The following is a 19,462-nucleotide window of genomic DNA, read 5'->3' on the forward strand; positions in this document are numbered from 1 at the left end:
AGAAACCTGGAGCAAGTGAAACAAGAAATCACTCACACAGATCGATTGATTGAATGAGAAGTCAGATACTGGAGAAGTGGTACTGGAAAGAATATCAATCCTACAATTCTATGGCAGATCAACCTGAAGAGTGCAAGGGGGTTTCTTATATGAAAGGACAGGGGAAAAAAACAAAATTAAATTAAAAATGGCACCAGCAGGATGGCAAAAACTTCTCTGGATAAACTTTTCTGGAATTTTTTTTTGAGATGGGAGGAAGCTTCAGAGTTCTTAGTTTTGCAGTGTTGGTTGGTAAGGTAAAGACTCACTTTGTAGACATTCCCATCTTTTGAGTCTCAGTCTCCATGTACATGGTCAGGTCTGGCTGCCGAGGACATTGCACATTATAAATGGCAGCTGCCATTTTATATTCTGCAGAATTTGTGTAATGGATAATTAAACTGATTAAACAGGAAGAGACATCTGATGATGATCCCCTTCATCATGTGCTTTTTTTTTTCTTAACTGTCCTGTGTTCAAGGAGTATCTTGAGGTAGACACGTGGGTGTCTTGAGAACTTGGTAAAGTCAGTTTGTGGTCATGCAAGATAGACCAGGAGATGCTCCTGCTGTAAAGCCTCAGACAATGAACTCATGATGGTTGATAAAACCAAATCACTTGTAAAGACAGACTCACCTCTATGAGCAATGACAGTTTATATTAGCTCCACAAATCCAGCCTTTACAGTTTTGCCAACACTTGCCCACTCACCTGCTTCTCTTCATCTTCTTTTCCACTGGTGACCACTGCTAAAGCAGAAATCTCACTAGCATGAGGACTGCAATGTAATGCTCAGAATTAGGGGATTCACTGGCCAATTATCTTTCCTATTTGATCTACTTTTTAAGTTTCAATTATTCGTGGAGATGACTATTTAGAAAGAAAACGCAGCTATTTTAACCTTGTGCAGTTTTAAAGTGCTTTAAAAAGATGAACAAGGAGTATTAGAAAATTTCATCTAAATCAACTTCCTGTTCAGTTTGCTAGTAACTATAGCGATTCTCGGTATCTTTGTTTAGCTGCTTGCATACATTTTGTAACTGACAGAGCTGAACATATTCTGCAAAGCATTTTAGCTAATTCATGCTCAGGTTTGTAAAAGAATTTGCGCTGGGCATGCTCAGACTCCATTTACATTCATTTTGTATGAGCATTAATGAGATCAAGTAGAACAAGGACAGATGTTTGTGAAAAATAAAATGTTAAACTCCTATTTGTAGTGATGAGAATAGAGCTTACAGCTTCATAGCTAACAACCATCTGACTGGAGCATGCACGAGATTCCTGGAGTATCTGGAGTCTAAGACTCACAGCTCCTTCCATCTGGTTATTTTTTCAAGAGCACATCTTGTGTATTACATAGGAAATAATGATCCTTGTATAAATTCAGGATTACTCACTCTAAGGACAACAGAGTAAGGTCAACATATAAATTATTTGTAGAAAAGACTTACTTAGAAGTGCAATCCAGGGACTCTTCCAAGGTAAAAGGGGGGAAAAAACCACTGTAAATGGTAGTGAATTTTCATCCTTTAAAATAATACAACTCGGAGTTAAATTGAATGGAGGCAAAAAGAAATGAGCTGTGCCAATACCAACATGGCCATGAAATTTCAAGTGCCCATTAACAGACTTCTCAGCTCTGTAAAATGTTTCAGAGTAAATAAGCATTATGAGCACTGAAGGAAAACATAATTTCAAAGAAAAGCTTGTCAGTTAAGGTCAGTTTAATATCCACTCATGAATTTCAGTGTTTTTAAGTCCTGCTGATAAGCTTTTATAATTGAGTTACTTCTCTTATTCCATGCATATTGAAGCAGTAATTAAGCTATGATATGAGATACAAAGTAATGTGTGCTCAATTCATCAATTTTTGTTCAGTCTCACAGTTCTTGTTCCGATTGCACTGGCATTGTTGCACTGAAATATCTCCAAATCTATCATGTCAAGATTATGCATGATGTAATTTGTAATAGTAGCTAGGGATTTGTTTACAAAAAACAAATGTTCCTTTAATCTTTAAAACAAAATTAGACTTGTCTTACATCACAGAACAAAGAGATTTCAATGAATACAACACTTTTAATAAATCAGTAATTGCCTTGTGGAGTGGCAGTTGGCTCATTTAACTTAACCTTTGAAAACAGCTTCCTCCACACAGATTTTAAACAGTGCCCTTCTGAGATAAATTTCAAGAGCTGGACTGTGGAGATTTAAGTGCTCTATAGGTGTATTATATATACCACAGTAGAGAATTTGGACCATATCATCTTTTCACAGCAGAGATAATTACAAGTTAACTAAACTGCCTCCTAAAGAAATTTGCAAGCTCTGCCTTTTGGTACCACTGTGCATAAAGTGGCACACCACATGCAAGTTCATAGTACCATCATTAGGACAATAAAACCTCCCTTAGTTTATCATTTCAAACTGAATCATCCCTACAATGCAAGCACAGGGCACCTGACCCTAGCTTGCAGTGTGAGTTTGTTGGTTGGTGGGGGATTAAATAGCACTCCACCAGCTGTAAACCAGTCTGCTGTAAACATATTTCTGTAGTTGATGTGGTCTGAAAATAGCTGGTGGATACAGACAATAGCAAAGAGCTGCTCCCATCCTTTCCCAGGCACCCTGGGTCATCCGTGGGTGATGCTCATCAGGGCTTTGACCCACATCACTTTACTCTGAAAATCAAACAGCCATGTGCCAACAGGCGATTAATGAAGACTGTTTTTCTTCTGCATATGTGTCCATTGGATAATAGATCTGCGCATATTTTATTAGGCTGCAGGGCACAACAGCCAGAACATTTCAGAGGAAAGAGAACGTACCAAGAGTGTATTATGACATTAGGTCAAGCACAGATGAACTTCAGCTACATGAAAAGTGTTTTAATTGCCATCCATGGACTATTTAGGCAACTTTACAGGACAAAGATGTGTGATGGTGGGTGGTTTTTTTCCAACATAAGTATGACCACACCAGTAGGTGCTTGCGCTAGTGGAACTGGGAAAAATAAGAAGGTCCCTCTAGAGCTACATTCTGCCACCATGGCAATGCCAGCAAAGAGCTACTCACACCCAACCCCATCCTCGCATGGTCGGGTCAGCCTGTCTGAAAGGATGATGCCTCAAGCAAGGGTTCTCCTATAAAATTGCAAACCTGACTCACTGAAGTGATGGCTGAAATCTGTGTTTAATCACACACCTCAATGTATTGCTGAATCTGCCAATGCCACTCAACCCAGCAAGACTGTCAGGCCAGCAGTGATATTCAGACCCTTTTAGGACTTCACATTCTTATAATGAGCTCAAAAGGAGTGTTTTGATTCAGGAATTTTCCAGCTCTGTTTGTTATCCTCTTTCCAACCTTTCTAAGGGAAAAATAGCAGATGGCTTCATGTACTTCATACCTCTTAGCAGTCCCTTTTTACAAAAATTCCTTGATACCCAAATTTTAGGAGAAACATCATCCTTTTACTGCTCATGCCAATCTCTAATTATTCTGCTTGTGGTTCTTTTGCCAGTGGTTCTGTCCTCATACACTTTCTTCAGCAGCAGGTACCCACCTGACAGCCCTCACTATTACAGAGAGACACCTGGAACCACAGCCACATATTCCAGCATTTTCTAAGATTAGCAATTCAACCTTAGGTCTTTAAAGCACAGAGATTTTTAGTATTTTTCACAGAGAAAAACAGCGACAATATAATAGTTTGCATTTAACAAACAAACAAACAAAAAAGCCAAACCGATAAACATATACAAAGAAAAAAAAGGTGGTTTTTATTGACTAATAACACATAACCACATTATGTGTTATTAATTTCTGTAGATTCAAGGGAAGAATTTTCCTTATTTATTTATTTACAGGAAATTCTCTGTGGACTGGAAACAATAAGAGACAAATACTACACAATTTATACCCGAGTAGTACACCCGAATTTAATTTCATAACTGATAACTATCCAATATATTATGCATGCTTTGTTATGCCTTATAAATGCATTACAGTTATATAATTTATTAATTTTCAGTGCTCTTTCATAGAGGGTTTTGCTGCTAAGCTATGTTTCTGGCACCTCATTCAGTCAAAATTTCATCATAGACTTTCACCCTTCAGAGCCCACTTGTAGCTTTTCCCTTCCACCTCGCTGAACCCAGCCCCCTGCAGCGCAGGGGATTCATGTTTGAGCAAACAGCGACTTTTACAGACACCAGATTTGGTCCAAAGCCCACAAATACTATGGAGGATTTTTTTTTCTCCTGTTTCTTCAGTAACTGTTGGATCAGACACAGTTCATTGGTTTCTAATGCAAAAGCAGGCAATAATGGTTCCTCTTGGGTGCTCACTTCCACCATCGTGAGCGACAAAGTCATAGCAATTGTATCTTTGGTTCAACACAGTCATTTCCCAGCAATGCTGGCTGTGTGAGCAAATATCACCACAGCAACTCATCATATATATATGGGTGTATTTATATATAAAGGCCACCCACAAACCTCTGTGCACCTCCCTTATCCTCATCTCACAGCCTGGCTCCTCTCTCTGTATTTCAACTCATTCATTTACTTTATTAATGAATTATTATTAATGAAAAATTAACATTGCACAGAGACGTTTTTCTTCTTTGATGGCAAACCAGTCCTCAACCCTGGTTTGAAATGTGTGTGAATATTTATAAGCAGCTTCCTATTGTCTTTCCAAAAATGTATAATTATGCTGCAGTTCTTTGGCATTTCATTAAATATATAACAATAAGATTAAGCTTTCACTAGGCTATCTAGAAGCTGTTCAAATATGGTGTAAATAACACTGCTACACTGCACAAATATTTTATCAGCCTGCACTCAGCTTTGTTCTGCAGCAAGGGATGGATTCAGTTCCAAACTTCAGTAATAAATAGCAGCAATGGGTCTCCCTAACCTACAAAAGATCAATTTTCCCTGTAGAGGTTGGGAGAGGATCCTCAGTCGCCTGCATTCATTTCAGCTCTCTGCATGTAAGCATTTCATGTTTTCATTAGTCTCATTAGCACTCATTAGTGTCGGCAGGTTGCTCTCAAATGACCCACTGTCTTTGCAGCGAGGTTATGTCAAACACCAATAAACTCACACGCATAAAACTATAAATAAGGGTGGGCGGCTTGACAATTACCTTAAATGTATGTTGTTGTGCATGAATTCAAGAATTTCCAAGAGAAAATGTAAGGCTGTGTCCTAACACTCTGGAAGGTCATAGCATACACTATGCACTTCTGGGGAGACAAGTTTATCACACATGGTTTATTTTATCATTTCATGTCCTTTCTCTCTGCCACAGATATCTGCAAAAAACTGTTTTGTTGAGGCTTGCGCTGGCTTTCATTGTAGAAATGAAGCTTCCAGATAATGCAGTGAAGGCTCAGGTATAATACCAACTATGATCCGTAACTGTCAGAGAAAAAATGCCAAGCATTGGTCATATCTGAGCTCAGTGGAATGTGGACTAATTAAAAAAGCCAACGACACCTTCTGAGTACAGTACTAGCAAAAGAGAACAGGGGTTGAGAGGCAGCTGCCAAACACAATTCAACTGACCTGGGACCTGCTGCCATCTCTAGGAAGCAGTGCTGCAACCCTTTGGCCTCCAAGGCTGACAGCGTCTGGGGGCTTTATTTTTTTATTACCTTAAAACCTGAGATTTTGGAAAGATCTCACAAGTTGAACTGCAGGGCCCAAGAAAAATCTTAATTGCTTTTTATTGGCCTGTACTCAGTGCTGCTGAGATCTCTGACATCTACCTGATTCAGAAGAACATTCTGCAAATTCTACAGTTCTCTGTAAAATCAGGATGTTTTTATCTGTGTACTTAGCTAACAAAACTGAGGTTTTTACCTCTGAACAGCTGTACACACTTTATAAGTACTCAGAGGACTTAAGTCCTGTCATTTCTAATGCATTCATGGAAGTGAAGATGCATGTTCACTCACCATGAAGGTGCCACCCATGAGAAATTGTAGTCCGACTTCAGTTATGGATGCCCTTCAGCCATATGTCTAAGCAACATTTGTTTCCAAAGGTGCAAAGAGAGGGTCATGGAAAAATGACATAGCTGCAGTGTTTGACCCTCCCAGGCTGAACAGCAATGAGGGCTAGAAATTCCTTTGCAAGATCTAAGCTATTTTGTATTAAATCTGCTCTTTAACCATCTCTATTCAGCTGAAAGTCAGGCATGTGCTTAAAAACCTTCTGGCAGCACACAGACTTCATATAATTTCAGTGTAATTATTTATTATCGTAGTTCCTAAGAAACCCAGGCTCAGACCAAGACACCATTCTTCTAGTTGTACAAATGCAGAAAAAATGTCAGTCCCAAATTGCTGCAATACAGTGTTGAAGCTCAACAGCTCAGTAAAGACAGAGGGGATCATACAAGGAAACAAGGCAAAAATAACTCATCCTCTTAAGTAAATAAAATTACAAATGGAAAATGGCTACAGCAATATGATGATTTACCTGTAGTAATAGAGAAAGTCAGTAGCAGAGCTGGGATTAAACAAGCCTCAGGAGTTTCTGATTCTCAGGCCATTAGGCAACACCATCTCTGTTAGTCATATTGTTATGAGGGAAGTATACAACATGCTTATGTAATTTTTTCCAATTTACCTAACAGTATGCCAACTGTTAGAAAATGGCAATGTAAGTGCTTTTTCACTAGTGAGTCTTCTCATGCTGTCGAATTAGCACCCTTTTTGCTGGTTTATGCAGATCTCAAATGGAAATTGTTCATGGATTCTTTGCATCTAATCTGCCCTTTCATATTTTATGAGTATATTTTAGTGCAGCCCACAGAGTTGTTCAGACACATATTGCACTCTTAAAAATATCCTACTCTGGCTTCTGAATATATTGCAATGAAAAATCAAAACTTCTGGATGGGAAAAAATTTTAAAACTTTCAATTCTTTCTAAAGTTTCTGTCAGTGAATTAATAAAACATTGTTCAAAACTTGGAGAATATTGCAAAGATCCAAAAGTTCTAAAAGAAAAAAAAAAGTAGTTTGATGATCTCTTTTTAATGTTTACTACAATTAAAAAATATTAAATTAACTCAGCAGGACTGGATCTGAGGCAATTAGGAGATATGAGACATCACTTGCCAGACTGATTGTACTGTGCTTGTATTTTAAACTGAAGAAATGTCAGTTTTGCCAGAGTTATGAGAGGTCTGTTATCAAAGTCTGCAAAGTATTACACTGCATGAGCATCAGATTGATGCTTCTAAAATTGAGTAAGATTGCATTAAAGCAGATAGTTTGATGGACTCCCTGTAGGAAACATCCTGTATTTCTCCCAGACAGCATTATTCAAGCTGAAATCTTTTGTTTCGGATTTGTATTCTTTAACTTATCAGACTACTGCTTTACAACTCCCAGAGTAAATGGTATTTCAGTCTGTTTATGAAATACATAACCCTTCATATGACATTTTCTTTCACTCCAGTTTTCTCATCCTCCTAGAAAGTGTGTTCCCACCCCAGTAATTCATTCTGCACCCCATGACATGCCAATAAAGTGAGAGAAACTACATCTCATTCAATTCTCTGAGATTTTGTTTTATAAGGAATAAGGTGAGCACAGGGTTACAGATTCTCCTATTCTAGTTTATATCAGGGTTTTTTTTAAGAAAAAAAAAACTACCTGAAAGATTTTACCTACCTCTGTGCTATTGCCTCTGCCAAAAGTCTCCATCAGTGCAAGAGTCTCACACGGAGAGTTTGAACTTTCCTTTAATCTAATCCATTTAGAAAATGACTCACAATTTATTGAATAAAGTGGAGAAAATTGATATCTTTTCATTAAGCTGACAAAGTCTTTTTCACTGCTGGCATCTGTGAAATGTGTTCTCTATTTAAATTTTATTTATATCAATCTTCTCTGGTGGAAACTAGATTAAAATGAAATGCTTTATACTTACAGTAAAAACTTTCCCATCCTGCAACGAGTGTCATACTGGTTTCGAAAACGAACTCTGTTTCTTATTCCTTGGAGTAACATGATACCTATGATCAGGAGGAAGCACAATCTAATATCTCTATTCTTTGTATTCTATTTCTGTATAAACAAAATGTGTACACTTTGTCACAGGCAAAAAGAGATAGCTGCTGTGGCTTTATAATGGCAAATGCAGAAGCAATCTTGGAACAATTTAATACATAGCATGTTCCCTCTAAACTGTTGAAAAATGCATGATACTTTGCTCTGTTTTCATATTTCAGGGTCTTCCATAAACATGAATTAAAGTTATATATTACTCTGTGAGTTTTGTCATATTGTTACATTGTTCAATATAATGCCTTTATACTTATTGTCATATATTGTTTGTCATATTGTTAAAGCCATTTCCTAAATACAAATGCAGAAAAGTTAAAGGAGAATTCTATCTGCAAAAAAACTCTTTGCATTTTTTATACGCACCAGAGTAGCAAACACGACACAAGCAAGTGCCTGCCCGTCTCTGGGCTGGGTGTGCACATTTTCTCCCAGACCACCCTCTGCTGATGTCCTGTTAATCACCTGTGAGAGGGCAGTTACTCACTGCTTTGAACAACTGAGTAGCTTCAGTCTAATGCAAGAACTTGAAGACTGAGTATGTGAAACGTAACAAGTTTGGGAGTTTCAACAAGTAAGGAAGTTTTAATCAAATGGATTGTGTATTTTTTTCCAAATATTGCCTGATTCAAGAGGAAGATGATGGAATGGTTAGTGTTTCCATGCTGATTTGATCTCAGTTTAGGTGGAGCTATTTGAAGGTCTTCAATGCATTTTTACTGCCCTGTAATAGAATAATTTGTTACTGAGGAAAAATTTTTACTGGGGAAAATGTCCCCAGCCAGATCTCTTCATGCATCAAACCTTTGTGCTCCAGATGGTGCACAAGAACAAGTCAAAAAGCGGTCACTACCCTTATGCAACATATAAAGGTTCTTATGAACTTTGCAAGCTGAAGCCCACTGCATTCAGTCTAAGCTGCAAGTTCCCTGCAGCCATCTAAGGCTTTGGGCATTATGTTTGGGAACAAATGTATTTTAAAATGCAATACAATTGTGTAAACACTAGTAAACATAAGATATTCTATTGCTCTTTCCGTATATTCAATTTGATGCCTGGATCTCTTATCTGTAGTTTGTTTCTCTGTTTGGTACACAAGATCAGCAAATGCCATTTCAACCAAATGCTTTTTTGTCTGTTAATTCATGCAGACTAAATACATCAGAAGTTAAATATTTTGATCAAAAATTTTCTGTAGCTTTGCAAACAAAGATTAAAAAAAAAAAAACCACAGTGGAAATTGGACTGGAAAAAAAAATCTCAAGAATTTTCTGGAGAAAGTTGCTTTTCTCCCCTGTTCCATTAATTATATGCTTAAGGTTTAATATTCTTATAAAAGAGACATTTTTTTGAACTCAGATATAAGCAATCCCTTATTTACACTAGCAGGAGCTGGGGAACAAAAAAAAACCCCAAAAAACACAAATGTAGCAGGACTAAGTCAAGGCTCTTTTATGTCATATCCTTTTTCTTTTCCCATGGCTGAGGGTATCTGTCCCAGTTAAGTCAGCCTTGCATGAAAAAACTCCATGCTTCATGTACTCCCCAGACAGTGAGAAGAACGCAATGAAAACCACTCCAAAACATTACAGGTGTCTAATTCAGCATGATGTGAGCACTCTCAGCCTGTAATGACTGCTGACTAACAGGAGTCTCTAATTCTCAGCCAGAATTAGCAGTTTGGGTCACCGAAAAGCTCAGGTTCCTCAGGATTTGGGAGATGTTGAATGCAAACTTCCCAGAGGGAAAACATCTTAACTTTAACAATTCTCTTTGTCACGTGACTGCTTCAGCACATCTCGGAGCAACATAACATAAACATAGAGAAGTTGCATTGTATTCCCCAGGGAAACTTTCCCCCTCCTCCCCATACAGGTGTATCTAATCTCAAACGCAGCAAACTGATTTATTTTAAAGCTTTTTCCTGCCTCTTTGAACAGAGCTGGAGGTGTAAAATTTTGAAAGTTTTAGACCTCAAAGGATCAGCAGTATCCAAGAAGGACAACCGGTCCTAAAGATTAAAAGGTTCTTAATAGAAGAGAAAACCTATAAGCACAAAACTCAAAGGAAATAATTTTCATTGGGCTCTAGACACCCCTGCCACAGCATGGTGCTGAGGACTAGACCACAGGGAGCTTTGTAGTGCTTCAGACTTACAAAGGATTTTGCCCACTTACATATTAAAGACTAATAGGAGCTTTTCATCTGCAAATGGCCTTAGTTTCCCCCTTTTATAAAAGGAACCTTATCTCCAGTCCTGCTATACTAGGTAGCGACAGGTGAGGGTACTCACTGGTGGACCCTTGGGTTGGCTAACTTGTGATTGTAACTGCACTGCGATCACAAATTTTTATATATATATATATAAAACCTGCACACTACGACTTGAATCAGTTGACATTAAGGTTCAGCACTGACTTTGCATTTGATTATTTTTCAAGGTCAATATCCAAATACTTGGGCTGTATTTAACAGCATCAATAAGTACTTAGATCATTTTAATTGCTATGAACAACATTGCTTCTCCATGCTGCCGCTCAGTCTGTATTCATCTCGTATCTCTGTTTTACACTGTAAACTCCTGAGGCCAGGGCATTCAGTTTTGTGGGGTTTAGTACCTAGCACCATAGGATCCTTCTCCATGGTTATTTAATGCTGCAGCACTGCTAGTAAATAATTATGATCATCACTTTTGATTCCATATCGCAGGATTCTTCTCACGTATTCTGAGGATTCTCTGCTCTGATGATTGCTGTGAAGGCCAGTATTTAACAGGATATGGTTTTTCAGTTTGCCCACTGCACAGTCTATTATTAGAGCACAGATTCAGTCCTCATGTGCCTTTTCATGCATAGCAAAGAGAGATATCTCTTTTCTCCACTGTTAGCAGCATTAATGATACCCTTCTGAAAATGATGTGTGAATAGCATCATTAAACTGCCTTGCAAGCCCAGGTGTAAAGGGGTTTTTTGGTGTGTGTTGTCCATATGGAGAAATTATATATTACATGATAAAAATGAGGTGTAAGCTGTGAGAAGAAACAGGAAAGACAACACAGAGAACTAGATAATCGATGTAGGGCCTTTCCAACTGAACTATTCTATTCTACTCTATTCTAAGCTTAGCTCACTTGCTCCAACATACTCAACTCTTCTTCCAGACCAAAGGAGCTTTCAAACCCAAGGTGTTTCTCCCTGTGTTTCAAGTAAACTCAGCGGGTGAAAACCATATACCTGTTGGGACAGTTATTCAGCAGGTCGGCTGGTATAATCACATTTCAAGTGAAGGCCTGTTTTAGACATGCTAACCTGGACTCCTGAATTGCAGTAGCTTCTTGTTAATTAGCTGGCCCATAAATATTCCCTCTCATTCTGATTTCTTTTGTATTAAAGTGGGCTATACTTGGATGCACTCCAGCATGGTCCACCAAATATCTTGACCATATGCCACTCAGATCAACCACGTACCTCAACAAGTGGCAGGGGCTGGTTTGTCCAGCTTATCTGAGGAACAAGGATCATACCTTTACAAAGGAAGTCTTAATTGCACTTTAAAGGAAATAAAAGTGAAATTTAATTAATATATTTGACCTTCTTTGCAGGATTTCCCACTCTATATTAACCATTTTTATTTCCCAGAGTTTACTACCAGCTTTATGTAAAAAACAGCTTCCTTTCTGGGCACATGACACACCTTTGTGTTCATTTAACCACTCTAAATTATTTCTCTCTGTTACATTCTTACCTAAAGAATATGGTATTTGGCTTATTTTGGGTGTGTGTGAATCTAATTTTCCCATCTGAAAATACATATTTATAGTATTACACACCTACTGGCTTGCATCTGTGTGTGTCTGCAGCAAAGGAAGCTGGTCAGAAAGTCAGGGGAGCACTAAGGAGAGGAGGTAATTACAGGAGGCTGCCAGAAGAGTTCAAAGTGGCTGAGGGTTGACCGTGTTGGCAGTGGTTCATTTTTCATGGGCTGCACTGGAAAACAAAATACTAAATTGGAACAGTCCTATGATAATGTAGTTTTCCTTTCAGGGCAAGATCAAAAGGGGAACAATTTCCAGTAAATCAGGATCGGAGCAATAAAGTCAACTGCTTAGGTGGGACAACAGCAGGTCTGGTAAAATAGAGTGATGGGTATAACTCTGTGTAGATAATGCTGATGATGCATAAGTTTGAAGCTGTGGTCATCTAGCACACACCTCTCCTAAGACAAAACCAAGAATGTAGTCCAAGCGTTATTGAAAATGTCAGAGTGCCTCTTTTGTCCATTGCGGAGTCTCTCTCTTCTACAGTCTCCTGCTCTCTATGCCATGCAGAGCCTCCTCTTGCATGATGAAATGGAATAGTGATATACACTTTTTAGTCTAGGAGTATCTGTGGCTTTGGTGCGTTTATTTTTTCAGTGTGGATTGGTCATATGTTAGAGATTAGAGAAGAAGGGACTTGTATTCATCTGAGTAGCTGTGAATTAAGGGGATGGACAATAGCAGCAGCTGCAGATACATCTTTGGGTGTTTCCTTAGGATTTTGTGAGCATAAACAGATTACAACTAGATAAAAAATAAATCAAGACTTTCATTATAAATGTTCTTAAATCAGTGCATGCACAACAGGGCATTTTCCAGAGCTGAATGGTGTGATACAGTGTAGTCTGCTGCTTCAAAGGTATTTGATGGGCTTGAAGCAGCTACATGGGGTGAGTAGAACGGGTTAAGCATCTCTATTTGAGTGAGTGTGTGAGAAGTTTTCACAGTTAGGCTTCATGAGTGCAACCATGAACTTAATTCTTGCCAGGGAAAACAAACCACAGGCAGAGCCACTCATGCACCAACTAGCCACAGTTTGCAAGGTTAGCTAAAGTTTATCAAAATCCCCAGACAAAAATTGTCATTAAGATACAGTTAAGGTCATAGACAGATACCAATTCCCAGGCAAGAAACTTCATTAAGGTACACTCAAGGTTGTAAACATATGTGCCAATTAAATTCAAACAACAAGATCCAAACACTGACATTATTTACAATGTTAAATATTTGGAAATTAGAAGTTACTCCTAGAGATAATATGGTTTCTATAAAATTCATAATCATGTTTCAACAAGCTAAATTTCTGCTGCTGTTCAGTGTCACCTTACCTTCTATTTCTAGTCGTGACGCTCTCTGCCATGGGATAGTGTGAAAGCTAGAAGTCTGCATGGGTTCAAAAAACTCTGCACAGATCTGTGGAAGAAAAAGACAGCTATAGGTACTGAAAGTGAAGCAGACTGTTTATTCTGCAGTACCCTGAGCCACAAGTCCTGAAGACCTGGAGAATGTTCTGAGAAAAAATCTCTTTCAATTTACCTTGTTCTTATGTATGTCCATAAAGATCAGACTGGCCACTCACAAAGATGGGCTGTTAGGGTGGGTGGTCCTTTGGTCTGAAGCAGTATTGCTGCCATCACAGTATTCCCCGCAGGCACAGCATGATAGTAAACTAGATTTCAAGTATAAAGAAGCTATGGCAAGCAGTCTTGGAGAATATAAGATGCAAAACAAGTAATTAAATGCGAAATCCTTGCAACTAAATTTCAGTTGAAGGCTTTAGAAGGGACATTGCCTCTTAAATGCCTTGAGATATTATTTAATTAGATTTTTCATTATAACACAGTTGTGAACGTTGTCTTTTCTCTTTTAGCTTCAATAGTGATTGGGAAATGGTGGTGTGAGATGGAGCCCTGCCTAGAAGGAGAGGAATGTAAGACATTGCCTGATAATTCTGGATGGATGTGTGCGACTGGCAATAAAATCAAAACCACCAGAGTAAGTCGTCTTTCTGTCTATACCCAGGAGGTCGTCATAGAAAAGGAAGTCACTAATGATTGCTCTCACATGTCTTTTCCATCATCATATCTGCTGTAAAAGTTTTAAAGATCACTGCACACCTCCCCAGCCACCCAATGCTTCTGGCCATAATTTAGCAAAAGTTCAGATGGATTCAGGCTTGTCAGCTGGGTCCAGGCATAACAGGCAGGTTGGAGCTGCTGAATCACCAGGTCACTTTCTTACACACTGTCACCTCAGAAAAAAAAGCCAGTGCACATCACTGAGTCCCTTTCTGGTGGCTAAAGGGAAGAATGTTACATCAAAAGGATCTGCTGGATCCTACATTCGTTCCTTGGCTGTTCCAGGCCACATCTGTATTAGCAGCTGTACAGGTGCTTTGTAGCATGAAACTGTGTTGAGAACTCAACTCACTATCTGTACTTCAGGTGTTACTTCAGAGCAGCTCTAGCCCCATGCATCCTTTAGTGACCTACTCTTGAGATGCTGAAGATTCAGGTAACACAGGCCAACAGGTGATGACAACTTTCACCATTTCACTAGGAAAATGTTGAGATATAGCTGCAAAGAGAGAGAGTGTGAATGAGTTGGCTAAACTTCTCCCACTATGAGATTACCTTCGGAAAAAAAAGTGTTTTTCAAAAATAGATACTAGTTTTTCTTTTGCATTGAGCAATCGTTTCACAACCATTTTTTTAAAACTGCTACCTATACCTGTATTCAACAATTTCAATTAAATTGTCTTCATACCACGATTTAATTTTTTTTCCATGAAAATTACATGGTTGCCAACTCAAAATACTTTTATAAATGAATAAATGTTGTTTTTCAGTGAAGTGGAAAATAACTTTTGAAACCTGCTAGATGAAAAAAAGCAAATTTTCAAGAAATTTTTCCCTGTTCATTAAGTTCTACATACTCATACCCAGCTACTAATTCACAGGAACATGTCATGATTTCCTGACTTCTTTATTTTTCTACAATCCTAACTCTAGCCATTTTTCATGTCTTCTAGGCCCTTTGTTGAAGGACATTTTACCCCAGCTGATCCCCATGCCATCTGAATACTTTTCTTTCCCTCCATATGATTTACCCCAGGATGAATGATTTGTATTACAACCCTGGTTTCCTGAACAATGCCTTCTGGCATGGCTAATCTCACCACCACATTAAATTACTAGGATACGTACTAATTTAGGAGGTTTTCTTTGCAGAAGGCAGTAAGTGGCCCCTGAAAACAGAATGCATACTATCTCTTCGTCATGTCCCAGACCAAAGGAGAAAGCATGGGGGGAACTGTGATTCCTTGACTCAATTTCTTCCTGCAGTGTCATTATTGCTGCAAACTGATCTCTTCTGAGATCTGAAAAAATCACTGGAAGGATGTGCCCTAACGTATGTGCTTTGCAGTGCAATTAAAAAAAAAAAAAAAAACAAACAAAAACAAACCACAAACTTACTACATGTCTTTTTTCAGTGAGGCAACATTTTTCCCACTGAATTGGGGAATTAAAATGGAAGAAAGTGATATTAAAGAAGCAATAAACAACATGAAGTTTGTTATACTTTTGTTAAATTACAATAATTCAATACTTGTGCAGTCTGTCTGCAAATTATATGATTTAGGAATTGCATTTACTTTTTTTCTGTGAAATCGTCCTGCTCTTAACTCCCTCAACTGTCAACATATAAACTAGTTTTAGGTGATAGCCCGCATCTAGAAGTGATTGCTAGAAATTTAGCAGCTTCATTAATATGCAGATGTATGGTCCAATCTATTCAGTATGCATTATTGTATTTCATTTAAATTAAATACTTACAGAGTGAGTGCTCATAACTGAAAAAATATTTCTTCATTTACCCACAGGAGTTATTTTAATTAGCTTGTGAGGGAAGTACCTTATGGTGCTGCTTCCAGTAGTATTTTGCTTTGTTGCTTTAAAATATCATTACAGAACCCAATTGACAAAGGCAACATGACATGATGTGTTTAGCAACTGTTTCTTGCATTTTCTAAGCAAAAATTATACTTCATAATCCCTGAAACTTTGCTTGAATCTGTACTGCTGTGTCAAGTCTAGCAACATAAATAAAAAATAACAGAAGCAATCAGATTCTGAAACAGGCATTTTTTTCTTTGTTTTGTCATTTCAGATGGCATCAGAGAAAGAGATTACACTATAATCTGTATTGACCCCAATCCAGGCTGCAAAATTGGGCCATGTGTGTCTAATTTATGTAGTTAAGGACGTTAAAAAAGCAGAAGAAACAGGACAAATCAGTCAAATTCCTAAATATATCTGTGGTGATTAGCCAAAAAGGTAGAGCAAGTCACCACAGGCTGTAAACTGTTTTAATGAAGGTTTTTCCTTACACTAAATATATTTACGTTAGGCAGCTGCTGTCCTGACAAGGAAAACATTCGCTTCTGTGTTTCACAGGATTAAAATACCTATTAGTATATTATTCAAGGCCCACAGTAAATCACATATAAGCATATATGTGTGTGTATATATATATACACATACATGTATGTACACAATATATTTAATTTTACAGTGTAGTGTATTATTTCATGGTTGGTTCTCAGATGTGATTAACACTGATTAGTGTCAGAAGAAGGTGGACAACAGATCCAGCGAAGGCTTCGCCAGCACATGCTCCATTCCTTCCTTTTCATGCATTTATTCCTGTGTTTAGTCCTTTAGCATAGCTCACTAATTAAGTTGTTAAAGCCAAAGATATAAAGCTCACAGCCTCTGTAAATCGATTTGTTTGCTATTGATGGTCAGAGCAAGTGACAAACACTGGAAAGAAATCATTTTGTAATTCAATTTTTGGAGCAGTTTCAATGCTTTTTTTAATCCCTATTCACTCTTTTTTTTTTTTTTTTTTTTTTTTTTTAAGAACATAAGTTTCAATGCTTTCCTTAAAAATGTGTCACTCTTGGAGCTGTACTAGGACCTGGCTGGAGATCGCATCACTGCATTTCAGCAGAGCAACCAGCACCAGGGGAAATGCAAGAGCACTGTCTCAGTCTGGATGCTGGGACATGGTGCCCACAAGGGCCCATAAAAGCCTGTAGGTGCCAGAGCTACTGAAAACCACAAAAACATGGCTCTTCATGCACCCCAATGTTTTGTCACTTCCCACCTGAGTGAAGGAATCACTCACAAGCTCTTGCTATTGGATTGATGTCTACATACAACTTTCTGTGCATGGCTTTGCTTTCTGCCTGGGCTTATGTGCACACTGCCCTGCAAAATACCCTTTTTGTGTAATCCACACTAATAACACCTGGCATTCATGTACTAGCCCTCAATATACTGCAACAAGCTGTTTTTCTGCTGATACTGTGAAGGATGGAAATGAAAGCGTTGAGCACTTGAGGACTGGCAGAGCAGCTCAGCTCGGAGCATCTCTCCAGCTTCACAGCCTGAGCCCTCCATTACAGCCCACCCGTCCCCCAGTTTCCAGAGTAATACTTGGTTTACCATATATTTTTCCATCAGAGAAATGCAGGCCATCTTACAGTGCCCCGAGGGACCTGAGCATCACATTTCTTAGCAGCCACTGCTCGTCTCATGTTGCAGTAAATAGAACCTGAGGTGCCCATGGCCCCTTGGCACTGTGGCCCCTTGTCATTCCTTGCTCCTGCATCAACCACAGAAATTCATAAGGCGGTGTACACACAAGAAAGGGATGTATTCATCCCCAAGAGATAAAACCCAGTAGCCTCACTTGTCAGTGGCAAACCAGGAGAGCAGAAAATGGGAACTGGGGAAAGGAAGGAAATGGTAAATGAACCCAGAGTTTTATTTTCTATTTTTAAGCTGTCCAACTAAGTTAATATGTCAGATAATTTCCAGATTAATCTTTAGTGCAGTGAAGAAACCCCTCTATTTTTGTGATAACAATCTCTGTAATTAAGAGGTCAGTTCAAAGCAGTAGAGCAGAAGATAGTAAATATCTCTTGCTACAAGACTTACTGCTGCATTTCATCATATCACTGAGTGCTTAGCTAATAATTTGTAGCCCTGATTTAATGCCTGAGCCTGCTCATATTCAAGTCTATTTGAGTTTCATTGCTGACCTAGTCGTCTAGCAAAGGATCGAATCACTTGTGCCATTCCTCTGTGTGTATCAGTGCAGGAAAGAAACAAAAACCTCTCCTCAAGAGAGCTATTCTTGCTTCTGGTCAGTTGTTCTTATTTCAGCATCCTAAAAAAAACTCTGGGCGGTGGTGTTTCCTCTTCAAGCCATTAGTGTGCTCACTCAGATCAATTGTGGTGTTAGTCATAAAGAGTGATGGGTTTACGGTCTGTTGCAGGCCATGTTATCTCACCCAAGGTGAGTAGATGAGGCCAGTCAGACTTTCCAGTCTGTTATATAGCTAGTCAAACCTATCCTGCCCCTCTTTGGGTAAGTGGGTTGGTGGAGGTCCAAATGAACCTGAAAAATGGATCCATCTGCATGTCCTTGTCTAGTAGAAGCTACTAGCATCACTCTGAGCAGGGCAGGGTGGAAGGCTGGGGTGAGCATGGCCCCATGCCCAAAGCTGTCCTGGCATCTCTTGCACCACCAGCCCAGGTGATGGATGCACACCTCCCACGGCACGGGCAGGAGGTCGTGCAGGGTCTGCTTCCTGCACATCCTTAAATCCCTGCAGCCCCAAGAGAAAAGAACCCCCCCCCAGAATATTGCAATTGAAACTCAGCTATATCACAAGCAGGGCAAAGTGCCACGAAGCCTGGGTCTTTCTTTCCTCCCATAACATATTTTATATAACAGACTCTTTCTCACTTTCTTACTGCAGATCCACCCGAGGACCTAACAGAGCGCCGTCTTCATGGAGACAGTGAAAGCCCTGCTGATTTATGAGGACAAAGTATTGAAAGTTTAAAACCATCTCAGCATTTACAAGCCAAATGGATTTCTTATTTGCACTTTGACTGTTTACCAGATAACAACAGTGGCTTTACTGTGTGAAAGAAAGTATTCAGTGGAAATAATGCCCCCGATTTTTGACAGCTGAAAATAAAAATGAAGAAAATGGTTCCTTTGGTAAAGTTCCCGACATTGCGAAGTACAAACAACAGTCTAAGTTTGGATCTACAACTTACTTTATACCAGTTAAAGTATATATATATAAATATATATATATTAATATATGATATTTTGAAATAAAAGCCTCACTCTTCAAGAAATTGAATAGTACCACACTTTGCTGCAGCTGCTGTAATTTTTTTTTTTTTTTTTTTTTTTTGTAATGGTCTGGAAGATCCCTACCTGTTTCAGAGAGAAATGTGGCAGTGAAGAGGCAAAGCAAACCTGCTGCGGTACAAGGACGCCTAAGAGCTACACGAATCCTACCGATGCGGCATCCAGAGCTTCCTGTTCCCTTTGACAGAATTTTGAGGGCATTTGTTGTTCCACTTTGTGTTCTGGAGGCTTTTCCCCTTGTGCAATACTAGCATGCTGGCTTTGCTTCATTAACCA

At 38.8% G+C, this 19,462-nt stretch overlaps 1 protein-coding gene across 1 annotated transcript in view; it reads left to right on the forward strand.

Annotated features, from left to right (window-relative positions):
• TAFA1 (TAFA chemokine like family member 1) overlaps window positions 1–19,074 on the forward strand; it is a 228,533-nt gene extending 209,459 nt beyond the window's left edge. The window contains exons 4-5 of the mRNA XM_074878764.1: window positions 13,818–13,942; window positions 18,780–19,074. Coding sequence (XP_074734865.1) covers window positions 13,818–13,942; window positions 18,780–18,797 — 143 coding nt within the window. The 3' untranslated portion in view covers window positions 18,798–19,074. The remainder of the gene's footprint in view (window positions 1–13,817; window positions 13,943–18,779) is intronic.
• Window positions 19,075–19,462: the final 388 nt, after the last annotated feature.

The sequence above is a fragment of the Strix uralensis genome, chromosome 10, assembly GCF_047716275.1.
Source record: "Strix uralensis isolate ZFMK-TIS-50842 chromosome 10, bStrUra1, whole genome shotgun sequence".
NCBI lineage: Eukaryota > Metazoa > Chordata > Aves > Strigiformes > Strigidae > Strix > Strix uralensis.